This window comes from Aptenodytes patagonicus, chromosome 10 (genome assembly GCF_965638725.1).
Source record: "Aptenodytes patagonicus chromosome 10, bAptPat1.pri.cur, whole genome shotgun sequence".
Taxonomy (NCBI): Eukaryota; Metazoa; Chordata; class Aves; order Sphenisciformes; family Spheniscidae; genus Aptenodytes; species Aptenodytes patagonicus.
Window position 1 is genome coordinate 8914031 of NC_134958.1, and position 18683 is coordinate 8932713.

The 18683-nt window shown below is 40.0% G+C and overlaps 1 protein-coding gene across 2 annotated transcripts in view; it reads left to right on the top strand.

The window, feature by feature from the left end:
* Positions 1-18683, top strand: part of MCTP2 (multiple C2 and transmembrane domain containing 2) — a 107943-nt gene that overhangs the window by 45930 nt on the left and 43330 nt on the right. For both annotated transcript variants that reach the window (XM_076347985.1, XM_076347986.1), the window contains 5 exons: positions 2652-2754; positions 5135-5237; positions 14380-14481; positions 15218-15292; positions 16092-16211. In XM_076347985.1, the coding sequence (XP_076204100.1) occupies positions 2652-2754; positions 5135-5237; positions 14380-14481; positions 15218-15292; positions 16092-16211 (503 nt within the window). The remainder of the gene's footprint in view (positions 1-2651; positions 2755-5134; positions 5238-14379; positions 14482-15217; positions 15293-16091; positions 16212-18683) is intronic.

An 18683-nucleotide genomic window follows, 5' to 3' on the forward strand; every position in this document is an offset into this window, starting at 1 on the left:
TAGTTTGTACAGAAATGCACTTCTAGATTGATAGAATGTATACATCTATGCGGAATTAGGAGTGTAACTGCACCTTACTAACAAATTTAATAAGAAGTGTACCACAGCACAGCAGAACCTTTGGCAAACGGCAAGGCTAGGGCTATCTAGAAATATGTGAGGTTTTAAGGTAGACAGTGTCCAGGGAAAGAGCTGAGCCCAGAAGGTTATTTACCCTTTGGAAAACTTCACTGATGCTAATGCAGTTGCAGTTGCATCAGTGATGGATTTGGCCCCCTTTCCCTCAATACTTAAACAGGAGCATGTGGGTGGATAATGAACATTGGAAGAGACACGCAGGTTCTTGATTCTGCAATTCAAAGACTTTTCATACAGAGTATGTGACACACATTCCTTGTGCATAGCACAAAATGAAATTTTGCTTAAGTAAAAGGTTACTCAGTCTGTCATTATATTCAAAATAACCCAGGCTTTGAGCCTGATTCATGAAGCAAATGACAAATTGTTTTTCAATGGCAGTGCTGAAAATATCCTAGTATTATGCTGTAATAGACCCACCAAATTGCAAAAGGATGCAGCCATTTTAGGTAAAAATAGCATAATTTCTGATCGTGAAATGAGAGACATAAAGATTAATTATCTGTTCTGAGCCATTCATAAATGATTAGTGCAGCAATTATGGGCTTCCATAATAGAGCCCTCCTAGAGCACTGCCATATTTCCTGCATTGCCAGGGAGACTGCTCAAATTTATTGTTATTGATAAAAGTAAATTCAAAGTCCAGCTAAAAATCTGATAAGGGGGTAATCGCAGAGACAATCAGAGGTACAAAGATTTCCAGGGGTTAACAGAGGAGCAGTATGAGCAGGTAGCGTTCCCTCCCTTTCCTGTCCCATAGCAGTCATGAGTCTTGGGTGGGTGAACTTCTGCAGACCTGTCGTCTGATGACAAGTGTAATGCCACCTTATACCTTATTCCCATAGCAAAGATTGGATTTTGGTGCGATTGGGATTTCTGTTGTCAGCTGATTGTATGTTGTCATTATAGATCTTAATTGCAAGTTTTTAGCCTACTGTAATAATAGCTATCAGAAAACAACGTAGTATCTGCTTTGGTTTTGAACAGTGTTTTGAAAATCCATATTTTACCATTTGACATAAATTTTAGGCTAGTTTCCACACAGCTATATCAAATATGTAGAAGCTCTTCAGCCACAGCTAGCCCAGTTTGAGCCTTCCCTACTTTTATATTCCTAGATAATAGTTTTGTTGACGTGAAAATGACTTTTTCTGCTTTATTGGATGTTTTCTGTGTACGCATGAGAGTTCTTCTCAAACACTGCATTTGCTCGCTGACCAAAAAATAGCATTCAGAATACCAAATTATACAGTGGGATTGTTTTTGGCATATACCAGTTCGCATGTCAAGCAGTTTCTCTGAAAGGCTCCATGCATTTTCCACACTTATCAGGGAATGGGCACGTAAGCTGAAAAGGAGAAGACAAATAGATTCCAGTAATACACGTGGTCTTTAAACTTTACCAATATTGACTAGTTAATACCCACTGTTTACATACTGAAAAGATTCCTGTTAAGTTTATAAACTTCTCAGAGTAGGAACCTTAAGAGCTCTGCATTAATAATACCAAAAGTAAGGATTAAGAAAAAGACAGCTTTTGCTTAAATCTTTTTTGTCTATCTAAATCCCTGCATTGCTGACATATTTAGTTGCCTACATAAAAGTTAGGCTGGAGTGTCTGTGGCTGAGTTATACATGAACACTGAAGATGAGATTAAATCAAATCTTGAGCCAGACATGCTGATAGAGAGTACTGTCTTCATGATGGAAACTGCTGAGCTGTATTAAGTTGTGAAAGCTACAAATTCATGTAATGCGAGTTATCAAAAAAAAAAAACCAACCCATTAGCAAATGTCTTCACCATAATAGGTTCCATGTTGACATCCTTCTTTTGAGAGGAGGTTGGGTTTTTTGTTTTTTGGTGGTTTGTTTTGTTTGTTTGCTTTAAGTACGATACCTGCTTCACGCATGGATTCTCCAGTTGATGTTGGGTTTTGTTTAAACTGCGGCACTGTGTAGGGTCTTCATAGCTTCAAGGACTTGCTCACGTGGAACTGATTGAAGAAATGCTTCTGATACAAACACAGTGCTGTGCTTCTCTTCTCGTGGTGCGGGTACTGTAATCAACTGAAGACCACAAACTCTAAGCAGAGGATAAAATAGAGAGCTGTAACTGCAGCACTGATGCTTACCTGGGTCAGAATGATGGTACTGCTTGTGTACTGTCATCTGAATAATTGTCAACATGAGCAGATTTTCCTTACTTTAAAGACTTAGAGGTGATTCACTGTAAGTCTCATATTTCAGGTATTAGAGTGAAGCCACCTGAATGAGTTCTAAGGTAAGTGTTAGAATTTCCAGAACTGAGGATGTATCAGAGATATTGTTTGTTTAGCAAATCATTCGAACAGAACGAGGCAATTTGCAGTTGTCTTAATGGATCTTATTTTTATTTGACCGATCACTCCCTCAGCCCTACTGCAAAGAAAGAGTGTGCATGCTAAATACAGTAACTGGTCCACTTCATTTTTTTTTTTCTTTTCTTTTTTTTTTAAATCCGATCTTTCCCTAGGTAAAAGCGATCCTTTCTGTGTATTAGAGCTGGGAAACGACAGTCTTCAAACACACACCGTTTACAAGAACCTCAACCCAGAGTGGAACAAAGTCTTCACATTGTAAGTGGATTGCTTTTGAAAACAGGCTAAAGCACCAAAGAGTTAGTAGCTTAACTATAAAAGCTATCGACATTGGGGAAAATACAAAGGTCAAGTTGAAGATATGTAATTTTTTCATAGTCAGAGAGGATGTTGGAGAAATATCAAATATAACTTAATGCCTTTTGCCTTGTTCTTGCATGGAGTTTATTAATAGAAGTCATTAAAAAAAAAAATTACTGTGATATTTATAGGAAGAATCATGACTAGACATAATGGAGTCATAGCTGGATCCAAGAGATAATATAACAGAAAGTAGAGACCAGCTACTCACGCCTGTGTTTTCCGTAGTTTAAAATAAAATGTTTCATCGAACCATGGTAGAATCCTCGTTGAATTTGTAAGTAAGCAGAAAATTAGAGCTCATGTTGTTCCTGATATATCTTCTGAATATAAACTAGTCAAACATAGCTTAGCCCAAATTAGAGGCTTAGATTTTTATGAAAATCAAAGTTTGGGGGTTTTTTTTGTGACTTTATTAATAACAAAAGTGGTAATTTAGGTATTGCTTTTAGGCAGCACTACTTTTTTAATCTTCCTTTATGCTGACAAAGATTTTTGTGAATAACTGAGCAAGATGAATGTCTCCAAGTCTGTAGTAGTCTGTGGCAAGGAAGGCGACCGCGAGGGCTGGCAATGGAGCATTTATGACATTTGCACCTGTCCACTGGAAGAGCAGTTTGAGAATGATGGACTTCTTGCAAAAGCAACATTCATAAATACTGGGCTGGATGTGAACACAATAAAAAGTATCTGACCTCTTTGATAGAAGTACCTTGCTGGGTTTCTGTTTAATTCATGGCTGCAGCTGAATGCATGTCTCTTGAAGCCCTTTCTCTTACTTTGTCTGTTCTCAAGAAGTTTCCACTCATCACTGTTTATTCTGAGATTGTGCCAGCAGATGATCCTTGTCGGATGTTCAGCCAACAAAAAAAATCTAATAAGAATCCAAAATTATTTTACTTAAAAAGAAAGTTTGTGTCTATGCTTCCTGTGGGTCTCAGAAATGTCAGCTATGGACCATCTCTAACTTTCTTATTGCTGTTGGATGGCTAGTCCAAGCACCAAATCTGCAGAGCCAGTCAGGCTCTCGCACCTCTCCCTAGATTTTTGGCTGTTTTTAAAAATTTCAATTAAGCACCTTAAAAGCTATTGATGATTTAGATTTATTTTGGAGCAGAGTGGATTGTTTTGAGTGGATGAATCCATTTCAGCTGGAGCGTTCAATACCACCAGAGAGCTCTTCCCATCATACTCAGATTTTCCGCAACACGCTTATCTGTGTGTGTCACTGTGGGGTTTTAATGTCTTATACCAGTGGCAGCTATATCACATGGAAAATGATAATGGCTTGGAAAGGAATATGGAAGTATGATTGCAGAAGAGGCAAGTTTCAATATATTTTAAAGCCTTAATGTCTTGAAAACAGTGCATTTCATGGCTGTTTGGTTGCCACTAGTGCCTGGGTCACATCACATGCTGCAGCTGCTAGCTGGGGAGACAACGAGGTGGCTTTTGGGTTCAGACTCTGCTCCATGAGGAGCAACTCCACCATGTTGCAGGCAGAGGTCCTGGGAGCAGAACTGCTCTGAAACAACCTTCTTTTGGACAGAACGGCTGCACTCAGTTAAATAATAAACACGCTGTACCATGTATCTCTTTCTTTAGCACATGGAAAAAGGAAAAGAGGAGGTAATGAATGCAACTCACAAGTCATCTCCAGTTACCCATGCTTTTGAAGGCACACAAATACAACTTTTCTCAAATGAGACTCTGATTTATTAAAGATCTGATAAATACTTATGATTGAGTACCTGCTGCCACACCCGTAGAACATTTACACCGAATGGAACAAAAATATTGTACATTTGGCCTTTAATTAGGGTTGTAAGATTATTTTTTTAAGTAATTGATTTTGTTAGTACCTTAAAAGGGAGGTAATTGTTCAAGTCAAATGAAGTTACATAAGTTTTGTTTCCTGGATTATTTTTTTAGGGTCCTGAAGCCTGGGTTTGAATTCAGCCTTCGACCTCTCCCAGTCACCAGCTTTCTCTGTTGGAGAGCTGAGTTCTGTACTGTTAGCATCAATATTGATGCAAAAAAATGTCACTGTCTGGTAGTTATTTTTTTCACCTAGTTACGGGACTGAAACATGAGGGGGGAAAGCTTGGGGAATACCCATCATTTGATTCATTTTTTGGGGGGAATTTAATTAAATGCTAGTTTTATACTCCAAGGTAATACAACCTTAATTAGTAAAACAGTATTCTCAGATCTTTGTGGAGGAGACTGTGTGTGTATCGAATATTATTTTTTTATGTGTCTGCGCTTTTCGTTCCAGTCCTATTAAAGATATTCATGATGTTCTGGAAGTGACAGTGTTTGATGAAGATGGAGATAAACCCCCTGATTTTCTTGGAAAAGTTGCCATCCCTTTGCTGTCTGTAAGTTACCTTTGCCACGTATATCATTCAAACATTGATGGTTTTGCTGGGAACGAGTTGCAGTTCTTCTCCCCGTAGCACAAAGCAACACAGATTTAGAGATAAACAGGTTTTGTGATCTATATATGCCTTAGTTGGCACTGTTTATAGTTCTCCTTAGTGTAACGAGCATTGCCAACCCATTTTAGTACAAGTTTGGTTGATTGGAAAGAAAATTGCAGAAGTGTTTGTACTTCATCAGTACTATATGCCATGTAGGTCTGAAAATATAATTGAGTTGTTCTGTATGTTCCCACATCATCTTCTGAAGGTAACATTTTAAGCATGTCTTTGTCTTGCTTTTTTACTCCAAGAAAGTAATTGCACATCACAGTAGGATTGACTAGAGATAGCTGTTGTTATTGGCACAGCTGAATAAAATTACCTAAAAGGGGTGTTTTCTACTCTGTAGTGCTTTTAAAGACTGGTGGCTTTTGTTCTGTAAACAAATATGTGAAGAGTGAATGCTACCATGGGAGTATAAAATCAAAACTGGAAACAAAGCGAGCTCAGGGGAAAGTGGTTGCTCTGGAGATTAAGGAGAGTTGAAGCTTTTTCAGAAATGGCCAAAAAAGGCCAAGCTAAAGAGAGGGGAACGTAAAATGGTCATTAAAAGACATTAATAGAGAAATGGGGGAAAAGCAGCTTTGTGTTTGGTAAGACTGATTTAATTTTGGAACAAGGCTGGTGGTAATAGAGTGAGTAAACCAGATCAAGAGGATGTAAACAGCTCCATGTGTATGTGCAGTATCACAGAAGATTCTGGTAACTTTTGCAGTAATGTTTGGGAAGAACTTTCTATGCTGTGGCTTTTATTAAAACAATTAGTAGATGAGGCTTGAAACATCACGGGACTCTTGTGCTCATATCAGTCAAGTCGTGTAAACCTGTTTAACAGTAAGCATGGGGGTTTCCTTCAGTTTTGAGGCACTGATGTTTTGCAGGAGGTTCCCTGTGCAGAAGAGAGGGTGTGACAGGTATTTATGCAGCGAGTACTGCGTTGAGCCCTGTACAAACATCCATGCTTGCGATATAGAACATGAATCAAGTGATACATGCAGTAGTGAGGTGCTTTTGGTAATGCACAGTGTGATGGTGTGGGTAATAGCACGCTCAAATAGGCAGACGGTGAATCCTGATTGAAATTATAGAGTACAAAATTGCAGTATTGTTTTGAAACATCTCTTTGAAAGCATATTCACCTCTGCAGAAAGGCTGGCACACATCTCACGGTTAAGGCAAGAGTTTGTCTTTGAGTTTTAGGGGTGGGCTGCTGCAGGAAAGGCAGTATTGCAATAACGGGTTAGTGGGGCTCTGTCCTAGCAGAGACTGGAGAAGTGGGAGGTTTCTAGAGGGGAAAGCAAAGGTCCCATCTGATCAAAGCGGGCCATGTAAGCCCCACAGAGTCAGCACAGTTTAGGTAAGGGACCAATCAAGATCAGAGAGAGGAACTGCAAACGTTTGATGTTTCCAAATAAATAAGGAACTGCCCAGAAAACTCTTGAACTGTCTTAGAGGGTAATGATCCCAACCTAAGTAATGCTTTGTAGTGGTAAAGAAACAGGCTAATGTGCTCCAGTTTTGTTATTATTTTGTCTAAATAATTGTATTTCTTGTGTATGTGAATTAAAAGCGATGTGGCTTCTGAATCTCTTCACAAAAGTGTGTTTGTTTTCATCCACCGTGTGCTCTTTCCAAGTTATACTGGAGTCCAGAACAGGGGAACCCCTGCAATTTGGGGATAAGAAGAGCCTAAGCTACAGAAGCTGAGGAGTAAATACTGAGCTCTTGGTGCCCCATACACTGTCGTGTGCTTTGCAATCCTCTTCCTTCCGTGGATCGGACTGCAAGTTCTTTTTGAGGCTGGGGATATTTTAGATTGTTTGTCTATTTTAGTGGCTTGAGTTGTCAATATCTCCAGTTTTAGAACAATATTAGAGTCAGTTGGGCATGGAGCATGATTTGATGTTTACAGGGAGGAAAAAAACCTCTTAACATCTTTTATTCCATTTTTGATCACTTTGTTAATTTTTCCCCAAGTCCTCGTATCTCTGATGTTACTGGAAGAGAGTGGCTGGAGCAGCTGCTCTCCTGCAGACCCAGTGCTTGCCAAATGGTCTGCATGATCGGCAGCAGGCTGTGTGGGCTCACAGTGAGAAGATGTTAGATTTGGATTTTCTGTTGATTTTATAGGCATTTGTCAAGTATCCCTTAGGAAGCATGTAACAAGGCAGAGGAGGGGAGTGCATGTGTGTGATAATGTCCAAACTATTCAGCGTAGGATGTTTTGTCCAAGGTTTGAGACAAAAAAAAAAAAAAAAAAATTGTTTATGCTTTCCCTTGCCAACTGATCATCTTCCGTCCCGTCCAAACTTCTCTGCCTCCTATTTCAGTCAAATCTAGTGTAAATATATTCGTCTCTGCTTCTGATTAAAAAACATTTTGCACCTATTAACTTAGTCTGCTCAGACAGAGAACTGCAATTTTCTAAGCTCTTTTTCTTGAAATGGGAATTTTGATGTATGTTGTCATTTTGACTATAAATTTGAATGTATCCTTTGAACCATTTAGATAAATATGCTGAAAGAGAACAATAGTTAAAGACTCAAGGAAGCCTCACAAATCACATAAGCTTAATTTCTCCTAGGTAATCAGGCCTAATATTTGCCTTGCATTAAATTCCCTTTCAAAAATAGAAGTGCCTTTTTTCCTGTTAAAAATGCACAAGTTTGACTTGTGAGCTGTCAGCACGTGAAGTAAGTTTACTTCAGGAATTGTTCATGGATGACTAGATTCTTTTTCTTAATGAAAAATTGCCTTGAATAAAGTATATGTTGGAGGGATATGAAATGTTTGTTTAATTTGACAACGAATTTTGGTTTAAATGTGTTCAGGAGTCTTACACTAGCGTTTTGCAAACATGCGTACACCTTCATCATGGCATTAACGTTAACACACGAATAACCCTACTGCACAAAAATTCAGAGATAGTGAAATTACTTATGCTTTCCATTCATCCTTGTCTGTGATCTAGGCTTATTGCAGGCACCAAATAAGAAATGTAAAAAATTGGGCAGCATGAGAAGAGTTTTAAGGTGTCAGATGATGAATAAAGCTGCAAACTTCATGTTCTTCAGATAGACGTGATGAAGCAATATTGGATGAATACACATTTTGCTTTGTTTCTCATACAGCTCTATTAATAATGCACTGTAGAGACATTGATTTTGGTAGCAGTACACTGAATTTGGGGGACAGAGGGAGAGAAGTTGTTATTTGCTTGCATTTTACCTTTAGTTCTTCCATGTTAATCAACCTACTGTACTTTATTTTTTTTTCGCCTGCCCTTCTTTTTGTCAAACTACTGTCCTCCTCTAAAGCACGTATCTCAAATACAGCTCTGGTCAGCCACATTCACAGAAGCAGAATTTAAACTGGAAAAGACACAGATTAGTGCTATCAAGATATTCAGCAAAATGGATCACTCTCTTGCCATAGGTGACCTATAGAGTCTGGCTTGCCTAACCTTTGGGCTGAGAGGGAGATTGCTTTCTCAGAGCCTGGGGGACAAAAGAGAAGACCGTTTACACCACTGAACAGAGCAGGCTTTTTTGCTAGAAACTGAAGAAGATCCCAGGGAACAGAGAAGAAGGGCAAAAACTTCATTGCTTCAAGAAAGGAGTTTGATAGGTTTAGAAGTTTTGTAGGTTTTGGTGGACTTGAACTAATTATCAAAGTCCTTTCCATCTCTGTGTTCCTTTGTTCCTTAGATCTTAGTAAAAGCAACCATGTTTCTCTTTGTGAGGGTCTGTCTTTTTTGTTTTGCTTCAAGGGTCTCCCATCTCCTAGAAGGCTGCAAGTTACTAGAGACGTGGGAGCGTATAGTGTGCTTCAATGAATTTGAAAGCACAGAGTATCAAATATCCTCGTGTAGAAAGACCTTTGAGTGAAGAGTTGTATCGCAGAATGGAATGTTCTTTATCTGCTGAATTATCAACTCGGCGTAGTCTTCAGCTGCACCCTTTTTTCAGCAAACAGGAAGAGGTCTATGAAATATTTTCAAGTCGGTAGCCAACAATGCAGTGAAAACAAGTAGTGTGACTTTCACAAGCTTAATTGTCTAAACCACGGCCTGGATTCAGAGAGCAGACACCTGACAATTGCAGTTACTTAGCACTTGACCATAAGTGCACAGCCTTTTCCAGGAGAAAGCTTTAGAGTTTGAGAAAAGTGAAAATGCAGCATTTATGCGATAGAGGCAGCTGTGAAGTGTATCGTCTGTTCTGACTTTTATCCCTATCATGAACCAGAAATTTTGGAATGGGGAAAAAAACCCCACATCTCTTCCAGAAAAAATGACACCTTCTTTCTGAAATTAAATTCTCCCCCGACCATGTACTACTCACTGAAATGGCATCAACAGGAATGTTTTTCTCGAGTACCACCTAGGATCCTTGTGCTGCCAGGGTTTTCAGCTCCTCCTCAGGCTGCCTGGAAGCCCTCATGTGGCTGCCTGCTTTCTTTCAGACCATCAGCTCCATATCTGTTTGGTCTTTGGATATCGGTCCTCTGCCAAGAACCTACTTTGGATCCCACAGAAAGTTGTTAAAAGTGAAATGTTTGTGGCAAAGAGTTTTGGGATGAGTGAATGGGCATTTCGTACAAAATCGAATCGAGGTATATTGCAAGACTGGGGAGAAACAAAAACTTCTTTATTCATGTCCAGGTGGATCAAATATGTGGCTTGCTTTCATCTTTTCCTAGGGAAATATGTCCTTTGATAAGGGTAGGTGTGTGTCTATTACAAGACAGCTTTATGTTATTCAGGGCAAATGGTATGACATTTGTGCATCAGCAATGAGCTCAAGCAGGAATATCAGAGGTCCCAAATGCTTTAGATGAATTACCCTTGGAGAGTAGCCATTACCCTTTCCACACGTCACGGATGTTGATGTACAGAGGTTTAACCCAGCGTTCTTCTGTCAGGTCATCAATATATGACATTGAATCTGCATCAAAGCTGGATGCGGAGTGAAGTTTTCTTAAAATCAATGTGAAAAAAAAAAGCCACTAAACCATATTTCTTTGAGACAAGAGCAATGAAAAAACACCCTTTGCTGCGTAAGGGTGCTGTCTTCTCCGTGTTTTGTGTCATATCAATCTCGGCTTTCACTATTTCATTAAAATTCCCAAGCGGTCAGAAGGTTGTTGCTTAATAGATTTAGCATTGGCTGGCTACATCAATACTGTGTTTAGTCACATTTGTTTTACTGGGGACATCTGTGGGAAGAGTTTAGCAAATGTATTCATTCATTTGAAAGGAACCCGGTGCACTTTGGGCCTTGACTGTAAGGTGGTCTCACGTACCTGAACATTTCCTTCAGCTAAAGCACTGCCAGAAGTTGCCTCTGTCTGAAGTGCCTCTGTAGGTCCAAATACTTAATGCACAAAGAATTTTAGCTTTTCTTCCAACTGGCAATTTCCTTTGCATGGTCCTGTATGGAGAAGGGACTGTGATATAGAATATATGAATTATCCTGTGAAAATATTGATACTGATATTTTGTCCTTCTGTGTTGATTCAGAACAGGGAAATGCCCCAAATATCCGCAATTCCCATGGCGCAAAAATCCTGACACTTTCAGAGCTTTTCTGATGGTGACCTTGCAAAGTGAAGCATGCGGGTGGGGTAGGCACTACTGTCCTCATGTTAATCATATGGTTATGGGCTGTCTTGGTCGGTGGTTGAGCCCCGGTATGTCATATGCTATTGAGAAGCTTTCAGAGAATGCAGGCATTAGTATTCAGTGAGGATATAAGGCACCATCAATAAAGGAATAATATTGATTGTCTCTTTTAAGGACCTCACCTGCAGATATTTTCACATTTAATTTGAATATTCCTTTCCTTCCCTTTTCCCATAAGTAGATGTAAACATTCATGGGAAAGATAGCTGTGTCTAAAATAGGTTATCAGGAGTATTCGCTGAGTGAAATCCATGTGAGATCAGGTATGTAGCAAAAGGTGTTTGGGTGATAGAAGAAATCTGATCTTTCTGACATTTAGGTTCATCCTAGGACCCCAGCCCTGGCTGCTCCCCTTTTCCACAGCTGGAGAAAGCATTTAAGCAGTATTTGTGAACAGCAGAGACTAGGGAAAAGTAACCAGAGAGGAGAAAGAAATAGATCCAAAATGAAACTAATATGACTGGCTGTCTCTTGAGATTGAGGGAGATGTTGAACAGAATCTGAGCTCTGGCCCAAGAACAGCATGCAATGAAAATGTAGAGTATTAAAAGCTATTTTGGATGTTTTCTTCTGGGCACAGTTGAGGCATGCCACCGATCTAATCTCCATGCAGTCACGGGTGTTAGAATTACCTTACACCTTTTGCTGAACCGCACTGGCTTAGCATGTTGCCAAAACTGTAAGAGATATTTTTCTTCGACTTTTTTGCAGGGCTTTTTCTGTTTATCCAAATGAAAACACAGTGGAGAAATGCCATTTCATAGCCAGTTGTTCTTTTCTCTTGTGCTTTTTTTTTTTCCCTCTGAAGAAGGTCAAAAGCTAGGATATCTGTATGAATGCTTAGTCTTAGGCTGAGTTATAATTGCGTATCTTTTATCAGACAAGTCAAACACTTAGAATTAAAGATGCCAAATGAAGCTGACTGTAAAACTGTATTTGCACTGCATTATTTTTTTCCCTGTTCAATTTTAAAATGGCAGCAACAACAACAATGACACCATTTAAAAAAGTTTGCCAGGCGACAAACAACCCCTATTTCCAAAGACAGGGAGAGGTGGAAGTTATTTGTTGCCGATTTGAAACTTACTGTGCAAACACACCTGCAGATACACCCAAAGTGTTTGATTCAGCTCCAGCTCTTAAAATCAAGAGTCTTTTCCCCAAAGTCAGAAGCATTTTTTGAGTGCAGAATACCATGATACCAGACTCGGATCTTCTCAGTAGTGACAGCATTTCTTTTCCTTTTTCTATCAATTTATCAGCATGTGACTTTTTTTTTTCCTTGTTGGTTATGCTCTTCAAAGAAGTAAGAAAGAAGTATATCCCCAGGACTATAAAGAGAACGTCCCACTCGTTGTTGCTCCTAGGGTAATAGGATGAAATGTTATGAGAAATATGTGTAACTGAAATACATGGAAATTCAGCCCAGAAATTAGTAACTATGGAGAATCCAGAATTATGATATTGTGATATGTATTGGACACCTACATCTCTGCAGATACACTGAGAACAACATACCTTCTAACCTGTTGCAGGAGAGTCCATGAATCAAAGCTCAGTCTAAACCTGCTGCTGGTGGCATCCCCTTGGACCGAAGGGATAACAACTGCAAACCAAGTCCTTCTGGCCCTGTATCTCTACCATCAGTAAATCCATTTTTCAGTTAATTTGGGAAATTGAACAAAATCTTTAATTTCCAAATAAATTTTGTTTTCATTCAGTAGCTTTTAAAATTATTTTTCGCCCTTGCGTGAGGGCGGGAAAAACAAACTGTTGAAATAGCAGAATCCATTATCATGGGCCGACAGTACCGTATGGGGCAGTTGGCCCGAGGACCTTCTGATGCCGGTCCATTTGGCCCTAGAAGAGGGGCTAGCCACTTCAGCAGCTCTTCTGTTTTGGGGCTGCAGGTTATCTGAGCCTGCTGGTCTGCAAAATAGCATTTTGCCTGCCCCTTTCTTGGGAGCTACAGCATCCTTTGCCACCAACTCCAACCCTACATTTACTCTCTTGCAGTGAAAGCAGAGGTGCTTTGTATCAGTTTAGTGCAGTGCCTAGTATTGTTATTATTTATTTTTATTAAATAAATTCCACATATGTCTGCAAAACTCCCAGCGTCCTGTTAAGCAAAGCTTTGGATGAGAACGTAGTAAAAGCTCTAGTTCCTGGTTGGACACTACAGAGGATGCAAAGTTGGTCCTTCTGAGAGCCCTCTTCCCTTTCAGCCATTAGCCAGAAAACCCATCTACCCTTTAACGAGCTATTTGGTACAGAAAGGATGGAGCAACATTGGGAAGGGAAGTGACCTTTCCCTTGTGTCATGAAATCCCTTGGTTCCTAGTATGCCTTTTTTTTTTTCTCTCCTTACTCATTTCTACCATGGTTTATATGAGTGCCTCTTCTAAATGCCAGAGCAGCAATAGCCATTTTAAATATGGTTGCAATTTCATGCCCCCAAATTTCCTCCGTTATCTTTAATCTTTGATCATTACAGTCCCTGAATGTAGCTTTTTGGTAAGCTGCAGTTTTTTTATGTTACTGCTGTTTAGAATTAACTGGTCTGCTTCCTAAAAAGCCAAATGTTTAATCAATACATATCCTACTGTGTATAATAAATACATTTCTGCCATCACTTTTTGAAGAGAGAATGCTTTTGATTTGAGCCAAATAGTTTACAAAATGGTGAGGGAGGGTTTTTTGTTTGTTTTTTTTTTTTTTTAATAGACATTTAATGCGATAGGGCCAACCGGCAGATTAGAGCATAGAAATAGTATTGAAATTCAGAGGTGGGGTGGAGGGAGAAGTCTTTTACACGAATTAGTTAATTTTGAACAGTTGTTACATTAGCATTCGCTCCACTTAAGCTGATTAATTCCTTTGGATTGCATTTGTTTCCTGGGTAATAATTTGACAACCTTGCAATAAACTAAGCGTTAAGAAGTGGGTTCATGTACTGCAGCGTGCAAGAGGTAGGTAAGTTGTTGTTTGTGGCTCTTTTCCTGAAGTTTGGAAGAAAAATCCCATTTTAAACCTGTAATAACGGAGGCTGATTACTTCCCATCAACTCACTGGCTTCCAGGGCAGAATTTTCAGACTGGTTATTGCGTGCGCTGCTCTACTATAAAGTACAAGGTCTGTAAATTAAAGTTGGACCATAAGAGATTTAATCTGCAATTTTATAGGTCTCTAATCCAACGGTCATTTTGTATTTCAGGCTCCAAGTATATTATCAGGGTTTGGGGAGCGGTTTTTTTTGTGCTTGCGATTTATTTATCTATTTGTTTGTAGTGTCTTTAAATTATATTGTGAATTACAGCCGGGAAAATATTGATGCTTTTTTTCCCCCCCAAACTATAGATTAGAAACGGTAAACAAAGTTGTTACACGCTGAAGAATAAAGACTTGGAACGTGCTTCAAAAGGAGTAATTTACTTGGAGCTGGATGTCCTATTTAATCCTGTAAGTTGAAATACTTTCTCTTTGCTTATCGCTGGTGTAAGAAACGTGTGAATCTGCAAGGATGAGGGTGGGGAATGATGCTTTAAAAACCAGGAGCTAAGCAGGAAAAGTCCCGACCTGATTGCCTCTGGCGGTGGAGGAGTGTTTCATGCCTTGGGTGAATAAGTATTGGGACCTCACAGCTGTGTGATGGCCCCTCCAGGTGGATGGGACAATGCAGGGGCATTTTTGGACTGATGGTGACCACAAGCGCCTTAGGAAGGAGGTGCTATTACCGTATGCCACGGCTTCATTTGCAACAGCCAAAAAAGGGCTTAATGTTTAGATTATTATACATTACTTTTAACACCTACTTCCTCCTCAAAAAGCTTGACCCGTGATGTTCTCTTCCCAGGGTGTTGACAGGAAAATTAATGAGGCATGGACACAGTGCACTTAGTTTTTAGGTGGCTGAGTCAGTCTCAATTGTTTATGCCCTACAGCCTTTTACCAAGTTAAATCCTACTTATTAAGGCCATCATGGGCTGCACCGCGGCTCTGCTTTTGCTGCAGTGAGTCCAGCCTTGCCCAGTTTAACTCATCCACATTTTTCCTAGCAGCTCCTCCTAAGTCACGTAGAGGCTGAAAAGAGTGAAAGATCCTGAAATTCCTAATAGGTAGTGGTGATGCAAAACTGAAATAATGCACTTAAAACTACATCACATCTTTTGTAATTTTTTTTTTTTTTTCTTCTTAGGTAAAAGCAAGTATTAGAACATTCAAGCCCCGAGAAAAGCGCTTCACTGAGGAGAACCGCAAATTTTCTAAAAAGGTGAAGCTAGTCTCTGGGCTAAGCTCTCGCGTTTGTTTTGGAAAGATTTGAGTTGCTGTAGCACAGTTGTAAGAACAAAAGCTATGTATGCATAAAATGCCAAACACATGTAAATTCTCTGTATTTCTGTATATATTAAAAGGTTTGTTGTGTTAACACGAAATTGCTTTCTGATCTAGTTTGCATCAGTAGTTCTGCTTCATGATTCAGAGTGGGGAAAATAATAGCTGTGGATGTTGCACAGTTTGCAGCACCTAAAGAACAAGAACCTTACTCCCTCCTTAGGGAAGGAAGAAGACAGATCTAAATTAGTTATTTAAAAAGTCTATAGGATTTTAGAACAATGGCCATTATCCTTTTTTTAAATAAAGGTGCCCTATAATAAGGCTAAAATTCCCTATTTATTTCTACGGACTAATCCAAAACATGTAGAGAAAGAGGTTCAGTGTTTTGATTATATTCTCTCTGGCCCTTTTCCTGAGACGTTGCTATATTTTGAGAATTGAAGGGGAATGAAGGTATGTTTGTGTTACTATTTTATTTAGTTTTGGCATCAAGATGTGCTTTTTTTTCCTTTTGCTTTTTTTTTAAGGGATGAGGAAAATCTAGAAGGTTTGGGTGTAATCAGAAAGCAGACGGGAGCTGGAGTGTGCCTCTGAGATGGAGGCTTTATTTGTAATATGTGCCCTGGCATGCATTTGTAACTTAAATTATCCCTGTTTCTGAAGCAATAGCAGGATATTAGAGTGTTTGATTAAACTGCTCTTCTCCTCCCCTCCTCCCACTCAATATTTATCAGATCTTATCAAGAAATGTTGATCGTGTGAAAAAAATCACCATGGCAATATGGAATACAATACAATTCCTTCGGAGCTGCTTTCTCTGGGAGTCCACGGTAAAGAGCGTGATAGCATTTGTGGTAAGTGGATTTCTTCTTTTATTGCATGAGGCTAAGTGATATAAGATCTCGAGTGTTACTGTTCGTTCCTCTCCACCGGCGTAAAGCCCTTTATCGTTTGCTGTTACTGGTATTTTGTAGCTACGTGGCTGCAGGGCTGCGGGTTTCAAGGCAGCTTGGGCCACGTTGGGCCTGATGGGCGTGGAAATTAGACCTTCAGGAACAGCCTTTCTTTGCTCGGTGCAGAAGTGTTCACCAGCCTGCCCCGAGCACTGAGGATGCCCATGTCCATGGTGGGTGATGCCACCCTGTAAAGGCTGTGACCGTGTGATGACTCTGGATTTTTTTTTTTTTTTTTTTAAAAAAAAACATGGCAACTGGGTAGGAAAGGAGGAAGGTGGTGGTCAAGAGGGTGATGCAGGGAGATGCCTCTGATTTGGGTGAGGCAGTGAGCTGATGGGTCTTGTTCCTTCCATCTTCCATTGCAATGAGGCGGCACTTCGCTGCAGGTTATCAGTGCCTGCTATGCCCGTGTCCCTATGGCACATAAGCAGCTCTGCTGACATCGCCTGTTGCAAATCTGTTCTCTTGGTGGTAATAATACATTGCTTTAAAAAAAAAAAAAAAAAGAGAAAAGGGAAAGGCTGATCAGTGAGTTCCGCTGTGCTCTGCGAACAAAAAGCCAAGTTCTCTACCTGCCTATCCCACTTTTCAGCTTTCTCCTTTTTCCTCTTGGTGGTAAACACCCCATTTGCAGTTTTCTCATAATCCACTCAAGCACAAAAAGGTTTTGCCTGCTTTTCATTCTGTGGTGTGACATTTTCTTCATGCTTGAAATGTTTGGCATGCCATTAAAGGTTGCAAAATTGTTTTGTGGTGGTCCAGCATGCAGAAAGAAAGTTTTTGAGTTGAGTGTTTATTAAGCAAAACGACAGCCACATCTCCAAGCCTTCTCCCCCTTTTACTGTCTGTGAATTATAAGTCTCTTAAAGGTTGTTGAGGAAAACACTTCACAGTGTATTTGCTACAGATGAGTAAAGTGGACCATCCCTGATTGAAAGAAGCTCAGAGCAAAGACAGAGGAGCTGTCTTTCACCCTGCAGGTTAGAGGGCTGACTGGCACGTAAGAGTAGATAGAATGAGAGGGTCTTTTCTTGTTGTTTTTTTTTTTTTCTTCCTGTTGCTTAAAGCTTATTTCGATCATATCTGAAGTTAATGGTTCAAGAGCTGGTGGAGAGCAGAGCAGCCGGTACCTCGCTGAAGCAGGTATGGCTGGGCAAGGGAGCTCTACGGTTGTGCACAAGGGAATCGGATGGTCATGCACGCTGCGGCTGGAAAGGGAGGGACATATGTAAAATCCCAGTGCCGATGTCCTACCATCACCGTACAGCAAGAATCTAAGCACGTATTTAAGAGACTTGCCCTTAAGAGATTTTACACCAAAATACTTGTGAAGTTACAGCTGTGAAGTTCAGTTTTCTGGAATTAAGAAAAGTTTGGAAGTGGTAGAGAGGCAGAAAAATAAGAAGGTGGGAATGTGGGTCTACAGAAGAAGGAATTGATTCCTAGTGAAAAGGAGGATGAGCAGGTTACAAGTTACAGACTATTAACATCTTTACTGGATACCATAATACTCCTAGTTTTCTGAAAGAAAGTGCATAATGGGAAAGGAATAAGAATACATGACTCTAAGAGTAATTACTGCAGGTTTCTTCTACAAACCAAAATTTGTCTGATTTTTCCTACGTGGAAATAATTCAGCTCTGGCACTTAAAATGAAGGGCTAATTATGTATCTCTCTCACTATTTCCAGCGTGTGTGTTCATAGCATTGAAAATACGCACACAGCATGGTAGGTGCAGCATCCCTCCCTGCCCCAATCTGTATGTAAAATTCACTCTTAACAGGTTAAATAAAAGGTGTACCAAATATTACATTTTTAAAATCATCATTCCCCAGCAAGCAACATCTATATATTTGTAGTACCTGGCTTTGTATCAGCTTAGCTGTACCATATTTGTCCTTACTGACAACCCGCCTGTGGCTGACACTGAACACCAGAGGCGAGGAAGATGCACAAACTTTCTCACCCAGTTTTCAGCTGGGTTCGTGAAACCGTGGCTGGTAGCTTAAGTTTTAGCCAGGCACTCAAACCATAAAATGCCGTTCTTTTTTCTTACAGATGTTGTCCCTTGGGCCACTGGCAGTAACCCTTGTGACCGTATTCTACACGTTCCACATATCTTCACTGTGATAATCCCAGAGATTGGGTGGTCCTTAGGACCCCCCTCCCCTGTTGTATTGCCCTTGGTTTCCCTCTACAGGTAGCCCATGCCCCTTCCTCCCAGGGGGAATAAAGGGAGGGAGGAGGAGACAGACAAGCAGGCAGTATAACCATGTGAACCTTGTTTTCTTAAACAATCAGACAAAAACCACTGCCAGACAGACGAAACATTGGAAGAGGCTGCCCAGGGAGGTGGTTGAGTCACCATC